Source organism: Mauremys mutica, chromosome 4 (genome assembly GCF_020497125.1).
Source record: "Mauremys mutica isolate MM-2020 ecotype Southern chromosome 4, ASM2049712v1, whole genome shotgun sequence".
NCBI classification, from domain to species: Eukaryota; Metazoa; Chordata; order Testudines; family Geoemydidae; genus Mauremys; species Mauremys mutica.
Window position 1 is genome coordinate 26,760,999 of NC_059075.1, and position 13,879 is coordinate 26,774,877.

Here is a 13,879-nt window from a genome sequence, read left to right on the forward strand (position 1 = left end):
ATGCTTTGAGATCTTTGGATTAAAAGTGCAATGCACGCACTTTAAATTCTGCAGGATCCTTGTGATCACACACTCTTCACTTCACCTAGACAAGAAAATTCCCTCTGTAGGGCCAGTTGAATCCCTTCTTAAGGAAACAAAGTTGCAGCACTGTGCTATTCCTGAGCAACTGACTCGATAAGCTAAGGAACAAGGCTGAGATCCAGGTGTGAGAAAAACAGAATAAGAAATATAATGCAGACCCTATATAAAATTGAACATCTTATATTTAAAGTGAGTTTCATCTTGAGATGCTTTAAAGTAACTTCCCTGTGTCAAGATGAAACTTTCAAAAAGGCAAACTGCATGGCCTATAGGCCAGTTCCAAGTATTACTGTAAATTGTCTTGTTTGTGAAAACAGTGGCAATATTGGTCACAAGATTTCATTTATTTTTAATTTAGTTACTAAGCTGTTGGGTTTTTTTTTTTAAATCAGCTACTTTTATAGCATGTTTCATAATACATTTTCCATCAACTGATGACATGTCACAAAGACCTTTTGCCTAGATAAGACCATGCCAACTTCCTCAAGTGGTTTAATGTCCACCATTCTTTTATATATATATATATATTTATTTTGGGGGTGGGGGAGGTGTAGGGGGCAAACAGACTTTCAGTCCCTGTAGTACATAAAATCCCAGATTTTAAAAATTAAATTACTAGTTTAAAAAAGGACTTTCCCAGAATTGACACAAGCTAATGACCTAATTCAAACCTGACTGGACCACACTGCTGCATGGCTCCAAGGCAGGTCTTACGCCTGATTTGTCCATACACCTTGGAGGGAGATGATGCAAGGATGAGTAAGCAAAGTTTGGAAACTATAATAATCAACAGGAAGTCCAAGAAACCATCAAGGATTAGCCACCACACAAGAACAGAATTCTAAGAAGGAAACAATTAGCTCTGAGCTATGTGTCAGTTATTAGATATTTTCATTTCAGGACTGAATTTTTAACCAGCTCTAAGTCCCAGATTTGATCAACATTGGTTATAACTCCCAACTAAAGAATTCAGACCGGCACCTTCCTATAATTCTCTTTAGCATTTATAAGGATTATTTCTAGAATTAATTTGATGATTTAACTCATTTTATGACATAACTCCAATCCAATGCAAAGACTAATTCATTGATTTGATATTGATTTGGTAGTTGTACTGCTTTATTCTTACTTTAGTTTAATAATAATAGTGAAGTAGCTTTGGTGATTTTTATTTTGTTTTGGTTGAATTAATAAAATTTAACAAAAGATACAGATGCATTTCTTTAAATAAACATGGGCTCAGAAGGGTAGAGGGATAGCTCAGTGGTTTGAGCATTGGCCTGCTAAACCCAGGGTTGTGAGTTCAATCCCTGAGGGGACCACTTAGGGATCTGGGGCAAAATCAGTACTTGGTCCATTCCAGCCTGAAAGAGTAGACATAATATTACCCAGCTCTTCACAGAAGAGGAAGCATTGTTTATGAGTACATAGTATTGCTACACTGAAATATTTTTATTCCTAGATTGAGTTTCAAATGAGAAAAATATAACAAGTTCCTTACCTAATTTTTGAATCTCTGACATAGTTGGGGTCTTTTAAATTGTCCTCCCATGGTAGATGGCCACTGAGCCAATGAATCATACAGTAACCTAGAATTTCCAAGTCACCCCGTCTTGATGGAGCTACAAATATACATATAAATACATACACACATTTAAAGTTAGTTTGTAAACATAGTAAAACAACTGGAAGCCAAAGTTAACAGTAATTAACAACTACAGTATGCTTTGAGTTTATTTCAGAGGGAAGCAGGAAGGAAAGGAAACAAGAAGTATTGCTTAAATGGCTGGAAGACTGATAAAGGAATTTGAAATTAATCTCTTTCTTCCGCTCACGAATATGACATGCTGCAGTTATCCCAATTTCTGAAGCATTTTAAGTCCTCACATTGTGACAAAATAGAGTGAACTGACTGAGTTATGTTCAAAACACTTTTACTTCCCCATTCCCCAAAAACAGAGAATAGTGTTGAAACGTGAGTTCTTCAAATTATTATTCCACAAATGGAAATATTTCAGATTTCCTGAATACTGAAACGTTGCTTGCAGAAGATTCTGAAATCTTGTATGTTGACAAGACGAAGGATAGAACATATTTGCTTTCACGTGTTCCACAAGATACTGATTAAAATTTTATTAAATGTATCAACGGGAAAATCCCCTTTAAGGTCTGTTAGTCAATTTTTAGCCCAGGTGAGAGTTTACATCCAAGCAGATTTTAATTTTTAAATTAAAACTTGTGCAAGACATCAAAAACTTTCCTAAACATTCAAATATAACACTTCTACTGCATTTCTATTGCAAAACCGTGCTCTGAAGCGACCCTACCCTTTGTTTGCCAGAAACTGGGAATGGGCAACAGAGAATGGATTACTTGATGATTACCTGTTCTGTTCGTACCCTATGAAGCACCTATCATTGGCCACTGTCAGAAGACAGGATACCAGGCTAGATGGACCATTGGTCTGACCCATTATGGCCATTCTTATGTTCTTCATCCACTAATTCTGTAATTTTATCAAAACAAGCAACCAACTTGGTCTGGCAAGATTTGCTCTTTATAAAGTCATGTTACTATAATGTTTAATATTTTTCACTTTTTGCTTTATTATTTTCAATGGACACAGATTAGATTTAAAGGATGGTAGTTTACATCAAACAGAATTTAAGGCTCAGCGTTGGCCAGATATGGGAGAAGTATGCTTCAAATTGAATTTAGGGACCATTAACTCCCTCAAATAGCTGTGTATTTTTCCCCTCACCAGAATCACTCCAGAATCATTATCACACACCTGTCCACTTACACAGTTAGTACCAATTCAATAAATGTGTCTCATACTAACAGATACACATGATCAATCTTAAGAGATTAGATGGGTTTCTTATATAAAGGAGATAAAATCATGTCTATATGAAAAGGAATACAAATGATTTCCAACACTACAGCAAAGTAACAACTGACAAAATTAGTAAATGCTCTAATTCTGTTGCCCAGCAAATTTCAGAAAAAAACATAGCTGAACTTCTGCTATACAGTTGGAACATTTAGTTTTTTTAAACACAGTAAAATGTCCTCTCTAAAATGTTTGTGATTAAAATAAAAACAGTCTTGTATGGAACAAAGTGAATTAAAGCTTTGACTACTTACCTACACCCTTATGTGCATCAATACTAGTATATTCAATTGTACCATCGTGACATCTTTTGGGGTCTTCTTTATATTTTTTGTGCACTCCTTCTGGACAGTATCGATAAGCAAGGCCATAATCAACCAAGTACACCTATTAAATCCCACATACCATGCAGAGATCAAAGGACTATTCATACAGAAGAATTCATATAAAATAAATACAAGTGACTCTCAGAACTTTAGAACAAAAACTCTAAAAGGTCAGCTCTTTGGATTAAAAAGCTCATTTATTCATTCTTAAACATGAGAGACATATATAAAATTCTGAAAACTGCAACAAGTTTTCGGTCACTTCATGCACTATGTGAAAAATGACAACCAGTTTTAGAAAACATTTACTGCTGATCTAGTGGCAGTGCAAAGTAAAATGTTCAGTTCTTATCTAGGAGCAGGCTGGATTACAATGGTCTATTGGACAACAGTGAAAGAGGCTCACCGTATTGATATCAGAGATTAGAATACATTTATCATGCTGTATTTCTGGAGTATTCATATAAAGCTAGTGTTGTTGTCCTATTACAACAAAAGGAGTACTGCAAAAGAATAGATGCCAGGTAGTACTCTTCATTATCCCCTGACTACTTCTAAATATACTGGCAATAGTTAATCTACTTTGTGAGGTAAACTATTTGGACAGGGAAACCTGCAGAATTATGGAAATTAAATGCACATTTTCCAAACACTAAAGAGTTTAAAAAATTAGAAAACTAAATATATTTCTGTAAATCAATTGATTTGACTAATCAACATGTTAAGAGAACAAATTTTCCAAGTAACAGAACACTTGTATTTGATGGATTCTTGAACAAAGGAAATAAAAAAGTGACAAAGCAGACAGGCAAACATAATTTACTGGTGTACTATATAATTTTAAGCTTCCACCCCCAAATAGCTATTTGAAATTCATTTTGTATCACGAGCACTCCTCCTGAATATTATTTAGGGCAGAATAGCCAACTTGATAAACTGCCAGCAAATTGCATCAAAAATGTAGAATATTAAATATAAATGTCAAGCAGAAATATCACCGTATACATTCATAAAAATAAGACTTCTGCTAACATTCACAGGTTCAAAGCACCTCAGTTTGTTGTCAAATAACAGGATTAAAACAGGAGAAATGAAGCACAGATATCAGAAATACCTGATTAAGATTCTTGTAGCTCAGGAGAAGATTTGAGGCCTTGATGTCTCCATGCACATATTCATGCTCATGGATATATTCCAGAATATCAAGCTAACAAAACACAATATACAGGAGTATCAGCGTAGTACCCAACTCCAGCCAGCAGAGGACCACTATTCAGCACAAATTGCCTTTTAGCAAAAGGCTACATTAGGAAAATGGATTTTAAAAATGTTTCAGGAATTACTATTACTTACTATTCTCAAGCTTAATTTTAACACAGTTTTGTGTGCAAACTGCTTTGCATTCTCTTCAAAAATTTTCTGAAGATCTCTCCCAAATCGGTCCATTACCATAAATCTATAGCTGAAATTCAAATCAGGGGAAAAAGTTACTGAATTAAAATGTGTACAGTATTTTACCCATGTATTTTACCCCATTGCACTAATTACTGAATTCAAGTATGTTTATTTTTAGAATAAAAATCAGCTATGCAGGCAAACAAATATTTATGAACACTAGAATTTTTGTACTGTACATCAACCCTAATATTTGTTTTGTTTGCTTTATATCACCTAAACAAAAGGTCCTCCGTCAAAAGTATGATACTGAGATCTAGCTAGTTATGCAGTATAGCAAGTGCCCATCTTGGAAAGTACTATGGTGTTTCATTCACAACAGGAAAGAGCAACTATTAATTGCCTGTTAAGACCAATTTTTTTTTCCCCAAAAACCTTTTATATTGTACTTAAATGGTTACTTTCACAAGTTGGCTGCTTTAAAAGTAATACTATTAAGATTTAAATGAGCATTCTACTTATTGAAATGAAGCTCCCCTATCAAATATGTTTTGATATTCATCTCTAATGTCACCATAGTTTGACTTTATAATAAAAGCTCATTCCATAAAAGCCCTGCACATGAAACATTATGAATCTGAAAAGCTCATTTGGATTGAGACAGTTACATTTTGTCATACTGCATTTTCTTTTGCATCCCAATATCACCTGAATTCAAGTTCTTTACATTAGATTACTGGATGATTTAATGCCCTATTCAGACACTTGAGGCCATATGTATTAATTGCACTATGAACTGACCTAGCCAGAGAAAGTTAGCACTACTGTGCAAGGTCTACAAGATCCCTAATTCTACAAGTTCCACACTTAGCATGGATCTCGCTTCCTCCACCACCTTTCCCTGCTGATGTCATATAGCCTGCTGGAATAACCACTACTGTTTTGCCAAAGAGTTAGCCATCCCCATCCCAACTGATTCTGTGCTATTAGAGACCAGCCATAAATGCATGTAAAGTCAATATATCTCTGAGCTAATGGATTCCTCAATCTCACATGAAACAGTATAAAAACCTAGCCTTAAACTTTTGAAATAAAATAAGGATTGGATTGTCTATACCAGAGCTCTCAGATTAAATAAAAAGACTTTCTCTCCCAAGAGTAAACAAGCTGAAGATAAGGCGGCAAAGTGTAGTAAAACAGTGCATTTCCTTCTTTATACATGTGAATTAAAAGACTAATTCTGCACACATGTTCAGGATAATTAAAAGAAAAATTCTAGAATTTACCTTATAATGGTCAAGGATTTATAAATTAAGAGCTGGACTCTGAGATGGATATAAAAGAAGTTGTTGCGGGTGGGAAAATATTAATATGTCCTAAACACAAGACTTATTTTACCTGTTTCCATTTTTTTGATGCAAGCCAGAGCCCCAGTACTTCGGTACACCGAGGTACTTCAGTTTATGGGAACTAGTCCATTTCTGAACTAAAAATATAAATAAAAACAAGGTTATGAACTTGTACTGCAGGAGTCCTGTGGAAAAGATTACTTATAAATCATTTAAAATTTATGCATGTAAGATCTGATCATTATCTGATAGTGAGAAGCCATGAACCAAGTATGCCAGATAACAAGTAGGCTCTTCTATCTGTTTCTAAATCTGGTAATGAAACATATCCTAACACGAACAGGTATTTGATAAAGGAGATCCAACTGTAATGTATACTGAAACTAATACAACTAATACTGCTGATGGAAAACTACATACCAAAAATGTAACTGCAAGACTACATTTTAACACAGCAGATTCCGTTTTTTCCAAATAGTGCCTCAACTATTTTTAAGTTCTCAAATTACTATTTTTCTTCTAATCTCATTAAAATCTTGTTTGGCTTTAAACACTAAGAAAATCCTATTTGTTCCGATGATATTACAGGCTGAGCCCTCAAAGGTTTATGACCTTAAGTGTGAGAAAGAGGACAAGAGCAATGGTTCTACTTCAGTAACTCTTATTTATAAACAATTATCTTCAGTAATTATCCATTTAGAAAAAAAAATTGTGTCATTGTAAAAAGAAACATCCATTTATGATTAAGGAATACAATTAAGAAATGTAAATGAACATAAGAAGGTCATTTTTAAAAAATGAATCTAAACAGGCTCTCTTGATGAGCCAACCAATACATTTAACGTTAAAGGCTACCACTTCACCTTTATTTTATTAAAAACGCAACAAATTATTATTTATAGGGAAACATGGTCTTTTAGTTCATTCTGATAGACTGCTTACTTTGCTCTGGTTTAGCAGCTCGCATGTAGAACTTTAATTCAGTAAAAAGGGGTCCATTCTGGCTGGGTTCCTTTGAAACAGTAATTTAAAATTAGTTAGCTTTAGCTGCTGTTTTTTAGCTATTATGAACTGTAGCTCTTAAAATTCATATCAGCTGATATACACCCACATACAAGCATATCACTCTTTACCACCCAATTCTGGATAGTTTGATATTTCAATAAGAATTCATTCCCTGTGTACTAAAATGGCTTTAACAACAGACTGTTCAGTAACAGAAAGTGTTAGGAGTATAAGGAAAGTATCCCTCCACCACAGCCAATACTGATTAAATAATAAGTTAACAGAAAATATGATGAACTGTTTACAGCAGTGCTTTAGCAGGCCTTATTAAATACACTTTTGTCATCATCTTTAGGTTCTCTGAATTAAGGGTATTGTAATGTTGGGGTTCATCATACAACAAATTGTCCTCTCAATGAAAATCTCAACTCTTGAAATGGTTGGACTGAAAAGTATATAAAACTGATCTCTAAATATTCTTGCTAAAAGTATATCCCCCTTAGAAGTCTTGAAGCCATGACTGATTACAATTGTATGTCCTTACAAGATAATGCCTCTTAGTATTAGCTCCTCCTATTGAATAAGACATTTAGGCCTGGTCTACACTGTGGGGGGGGGGGTGTCGAACTAAGGTACGCAAGTTCAGCTACGCGAATAGCATAGCTGAACTCGAACTACCTTAGTTCGAACTACTCACCCGTCCAGACGCCGCGGGATCGAAGTCCGCGGCTCCCCCGTCAACTCCGCCACCGCCGTTCGCAGTGGTGGAGTTCCGGAGTCGACGGGAGCGCATTCGGAGTTCGATATATCGCGATATATCGAACTCCGAGAAGTCGAACGCTACCCGCCGACCCGGACGGGTAGTATAGACGTAGCCTTAGGTTATGTCCACCCTGCCATCAGGAGGTGTAACAGCAGCACATGTAAGTCCACCCAAGCTAGCTCACAAAAACAGCAGTGTAGCTGTGGCAGCACAGGCAGTGGCACAAGCTAGCTACCCAAGTACAATCCCGCCCAGGATCCTGGGAATATACTCGGATGGTTAGCCCATGCTGCTGCAACTACACTGCAATTGTTAACAAGCTAGCTCGAACACATGTAGCTCAGGTATGCCTACATGCAATGTGTTTTACCCTTAGATTATGATACACACACTCAACCCTAACTCCATTTCAATGTAGATTTTTTCCTTTGTTCATAATTATTACACATTTCATACATGAAAACTAAGCAAGAAAACCAAAGAGAATGTTACCGTATGATATTATCAATGACTTGAAGATATGTGGTATGAATCTTAAATCATTATAATTGTAACTTTTAAGGGCAGATTCAATGGTACACCAGAAAAGGGCAAATAACCAGAGTGCACTGGCCAGTTAACCCGGGTTTACAGCTGCTTTGCATCACCAGAGCAGCGCAAAGCAGATAACAGAATCAGACATGTAGGGACATGGGGGGAGGGATACTTCAGTGGTTTGAGCATTGGCCTGCTAAACCCAGGGTTGTGAGTTCAATCCTTGAGGGGGCCATTTAGGGATAGGGCTAGGGATAGGGATGGGACTGTGAGGGACAGTACTTTGTCCTGCTAGTGAAGGCAGGGGACGGGACTTGATGACCTTTCAAGGTCCCTTCCAGTTCTATAAGATAGGTATATCTCCATATATTCAGGGCTAGCAAGGACTTCAAAAAGTCATCTAGTCTAGCCCCTGCACTGAGACAGGACCAAGTAGACCTAGACCATCCCTGAGAGATATCTGTTCAATTTGTTCTTAAACCTGAACTTTAGCTTGTTGAATTCAGATCAATTCTCCAATTTGTCAATGTCATTTTAAATGCTAATCCTGTCCTCCAAAGTGCTTGCAGCCCCTGCCACTTTGGTGTCATCCACAGATTTTTAAGCACACTCTCCACTCCATTATCCAAGTCATTAATGAAAATACTGAATAGTACTCGACCCAGGATGGGCCCTTATGGGTCCCCACTAGATATGCCTTTAGATACTTACAAATTGATTAATAATTTAGTCCAGTATCTATTTGGGTACTGAAGTTAGGCTGATTGGTCTACAATTTCTGAGGTCCTCTTTGTTTCCCCTTTTTAAAGATAGATACTATGTTTGGCCTTCTCCAGTCCTCCAGGACCTCACCCATTCTCCATGAGTGCTTCAAGATAATTGCTAGCAATTTTGAGATTGCTTCTGCTAGCTCCTTAAGTACCCTAGGATGAATTTCATCAGACCCTTAATTTGCAACTATTTATTGATTTAGAGCACTATTAAGAAGATCATCATGTGAAGAATGGGACAAGAGTAGTCCAGTTCCCAAGTCCTAATACTCCTGCACTTTCAAGGTTGCTCAAAGGGTCCTTAACTCTGTTCCCCCAGGAGTACTGTCCTGGTTTACAGTAGAGCCAAGGCAGCAGTGCTATGGGTAGCCTTCCAAGTACTGATACCCAGGCTAGCAGGTGGAACCTTTAAAGGGCAAGGACAGTTGGGCCAAGTAATCTACCACTGAGAACTCTGGCACTCATCCAGTATTCTTTATATCACACTCATTATAACCAACAGAATTGTGACATGCAAATTTGCTGTAGAAAAAAGGTGGTGATTGGTTGATTTATCTAGGCTATCGCAACAGCCCACTCACCTGAGCTGCTGACCTGACCACATATTTGCCTATACAATCATAATACAAAAATTAACCTTAATTATAACAATTTCTTCAAATATAGCCTATGTACAAGATTTAAATTAACTGCAACTATATAGAAAGCTTGAAGAGTCTTATTCTGTTACTAAGATCATTTGGAACAAAAAAGGCTGACTGATGCTAAATTCTTTAAAAGCACACATTTTAAAATTCATTTTAACCCAAACCAACAGATTTACCTATAAATTCTCAGAAAATATATTCTGTACATAGAGTAAGTGCCATGAATTTGCTGAGCATAGTTTGTTTTGTTTTGTTTTTTCCAAAACAGGGGTTGATTCATGCTTTAAGTGTAAAACTGAATTCAGCCTTAACTATGGAGCTGCAACTAATGCCTCCATAATAAAGTTAATTCTAAACAGTGGTCTCCAACCTTTTTGCACACAAGATCACTTTTTTAATTTCAGTGCAACCCAGAATCTACCCTGCCCCTTCCCCGAGGCCCCGCCCCGCTCATTCCATCCCCCCACTCCGTCTGTCACTTGCTCTTCCCCACCCTCACTCACTTTCATCGGGCTGTGGCAGGGGGTTGGGGGAGGGGATGCGGGCTGTGGCAGAGGGGTTCTGAGTGTGGGAGGGGGCTCCGGGCTGATCCTGGGGCAGAGGTGCAGGAGGGGGTGAGGGGTGCAAAGTCTGGGAGAGAGTTTGGGTGCAGGAAAGGGCTCCGGCCTGGGGCAGTGTGTCGGGGTACAGGAGTGGGTGTGGGCACAGGAGGGGGCTCTGGGCAGGGGCAGTGTGTCGGGTTGCAGGAGGGGGTACGGGGGCTGGCTCCAGGAAGGGCCTCAGAGCTGGGGCACAGGAGAGGGTTCAGGGTGCAGAAGGAGGTATGGGGGGGCTGGCTCTAGGCGGGGGCTCAGGGTTGGGGTGTGGGAAGGGTTCAAGGTGCAAAAGGGGGTATGGGAGGCTGGCTCTGGGAGGGGGTTCAAGGCTGGGGCAGGGGCTTGGGGTGCAGGAGAGGATATGGGGTGCTGGCTCCGGGAGGTGGCTCAGGGCTGGAGTGCAGGCTCCCACCAGGTGGCACTTACCTCAGGCAGCGCAGTGAGGCTAAGGCAGGCTCCCTGCTGCCCAGCCCCACGTCACTCCCAGAAGCGGCCAGCACGCCCCTATGGCCCTGGGAAGGGGCGAGGACGTGGCTCCCCATGCTGCTCCTGCCTGCAAGCACTGCCCCCGCAGCTCCCATTGGCCACAGTTCCCCATTCATGATGCTGTATTATGATTATGTATTATGATAACAATGTTCAATACCACAGTGATTGGCACCTTATAAAATACTTAGATTTCAAACATGATGTACTCTAGAAGTTCATGCCCAAGCTTTAAGAAATTGAAACTAAAATTTGACTAGAGAAAATACCACTCTCTGCCATTACATTGTATATGTCAAAACTCAAGACATATCTGCCTCTCTTTTCTTTAACAGTATTTTAAGAATTAAATTGTCCCATCTAGAAAAGATAAGCAATGTCATTAAATAAATTTGCACCCACGTTTGCCCAGAGACATCTGAAAATTCATACTTTCAGAAGCATTTCTTCATTAGAAAAAAAACTGTGAAAAACTTTACAATTATTCATTTTATACCGATTAGATACCAAAACCGTAAGAACTCTATACCAGAAGACTAAGTCAATTTCTATCCCACTTTAATAGTCTAACCATTTGAAGAACATTGCTGGGTAAACAAACATTTTGTTTAACTACTGAACATTAATAATCCTTCAGCTATTAACCTCTATCTCTGCTGTGAGTTAACTTGGCTCTCAGGGTATCAAAAACAGACCCTTATTAGAAGTTGCATCCCAGTTGAGAGGGGAAGCAACAAGTCATGGGTCATTCACGTAGGTATGACAAATATCTGTTGAAGAGGAAATCAAAATGTATGGACTGGGAGAGCAGAAAGAAGAGCACTAACTGCTTAACACGTAGAGAAGAAAACAGCAGTACAAAACAACTGGGGTGCAGAGCACTTCATACTGGTGCAAAGACATCCTGAATACATAGACAGGAATAAAAGGAGATGAATTAACTTTCAGGAAGCTTAGCAATAGAGGTACTACAAAACGCAGTAAAAAGGCAATTCCACTATTACAGAACAAAAAAAATCTGTTACAATACCTTCTATTTCTTATCAGGCAAAATGTCACTTCGCAGCAAATGATCGTTTCCAACAACAGCCTCACCACCAATTGTCAAAAAATAAGTATATTTTATAGTTCATATGATGTGACACTGTCAGTTTCCAAAGTGATGCACTGAGCACAGCAGATTGTTTTATCCTAAATTAATTGGATCTTTAAACTGGAATAAAAATCTACTATAACATTTATATTTTTCACAGAGGGCCAACTATTAGTACAGTAGATTTCACTGCTGCTGAACAAATGAGCAGATAGAGGAAAAAGCATGATATAAACCCTCATGCTTCAGAGCTAGACTGGGGAACAAAAGTCCATACTTACAAGTTACTGCACAATTTTCCAATAAAAGGTCATGCACTTTTCTCTGAAGCATCTGGTCCTGACCATTGCCAGGGACAAGATATTTGACCAAATGGGCCACTGGTCTGATCTAGTATGCCCATTACTATGTTCCCAATTTCTCAAGTGGTTCCTGGAGCTACTTTTCAAAGTCAGAACCCAAATTAAGGACCACATTCAAAGTAATCAAATGTAACCTACATATCAACAAGGTTGGGAAAAGAACATGTTAAACTGGAAAAAAGTTAAAATGCAATACATATTATTACAAAGTTTGGCCAATAGTTGCATGAATGTATTATCATTAACTAATATATAGCCTATTTTCTCTAGTGCAAGCAATTACAACAAACATATTTAAATGTATACTACTTCTTTTACCTTCCCACCAGGTAAAAAACTAAGTGGCAACAACTTTCTGATTCAACAAAGCTTACACTTAAACTTCAGTATTTAAACTAAGGTGTTTTGTTGTCATATGCTCATACTAGGCTCAGTTCTCCTATGTCTGAGTTCCATCTTGGCACAGGGTAGGGACCCATAAGGGAGTCAGTTAAAGTCAGCATCAGTTTTGCCCTAACATTAGTCGGTGCAGTCATGGGGCCACTCTAATTTACACCCGCCATAAAATTCCTAGTGGAGAATTGGTGTAGCAAAGCTGTGCTCTGCTATTTCCCTGGCCTTTACCCAGTCTACTCCTGCCACCAGGAGAAGGAAGAGGCTAACTGGCACAGGAACTGCCTATATCAGTCTTACACCAGAAGGAAGTTCTTCAATAGCCATTTACAGACATTTAATCCAGTTTGTGCTGCCTGAGTGGTGTAAAGTAAAGAATTAAGCTGCATTATCTGGGTCACTGCATCAACTTTGTGCTGGTGACTCTCAGATCTGCCTTTCCAATTCTGATCTGTGGTCTTTCATCTAGACTCATGTCTCAGCCTCTCTTGATGTCTTTCCATTAACTTAAATTTAACATAGCCAAAACTAAATTTCTGATCTTCCCTCTGCAATACTCATTTCTCCCTCCTTTCTGTCACTTTTAATAACACCATCGTTCTGAGTGTCATTCCAAACCATAACCTCCAGGTCATTTTCAATTCCCTCTCATCAACTGTCCCATACACCCAGGCTGTGTTCAGATCTTACCACTCCTTCCTAACCAATATTTGCAATTCCAACTTTTCTGTCCAGACAGCCAAAACTCTAGTTAAGATTCTAATGTCTCTTCTTGTTACAGAAACCTAGCCTTCTCTAATCTCCCTACAGCACAAATGTGATTGTTTCTCTTTTCCTCTCTTCATATATCACTTTGTGTGTTTAGCATGTAAACTGTTTGGGACAGGGATCGTGTCTTACATGTTTGTACAGTAGCTAGCACAATGGGGTCTTGATCCTCACTGGGGCTTTTAATTATTATTAAACATACATTAATGAAGCTCACACTATATGACTGTATTAATTCTAGCTGAGGGGATGTTTCATGTTATACATGCAATACTAGAGAAGCCATTTGATATCTTGAAATAAATAGATTCAAAATTTCTCTTACCACTTTTATAACATAGGGTGCATCGCTGCCAACCGATTTTGAAGAATTAACATCAGCTGTTAAAATATGAAGCGTTCATCAGTAGAATGA

At 38.2% G+C, this 13,879-nt stretch overlaps 1 protein-coding gene across 3 annotated transcripts in view; it reads right to left on the reverse strand.

Annotated features, from left to right (window-relative positions):
* The window catches only part of VRK1 (VRK serine/threonine kinase 1), a 68,312-nt gene that overhangs the window by 24,614 nt on the left and 29,819 nt on the right, over positions 1-13,879 (reverse strand). For all 3 annotated transcript variants that reach the window (XM_045016352.1, XM_045016350.1, XM_045016353.1), the window contains exons 3-9: positions 13,790-13,845; positions 6,990-7,059; positions 6,097-6,184; positions 4,657-4,765; positions 4,418-4,510; positions 3,232-3,364; positions 1,586-1,706 (exon numbers count right to left, since the gene is read on the reverse strand). In XM_045016352.1, the coding sequence (XP_044872287.1) occupies positions 1,586-1,706; positions 3,232-3,364; positions 4,418-4,510; positions 4,657-4,765; positions 6,097-6,184; positions 6,990-7,059; positions 13,790-13,845 (670 nt within the window). The remainder of the gene's footprint in view (positions 1-1,585; positions 1,707-3,231; positions 3,365-4,417; positions 4,511-4,656; positions 4,766-6,096; positions 6,185-6,989; positions 7,060-13,789; positions 13,846-13,879) is intronic.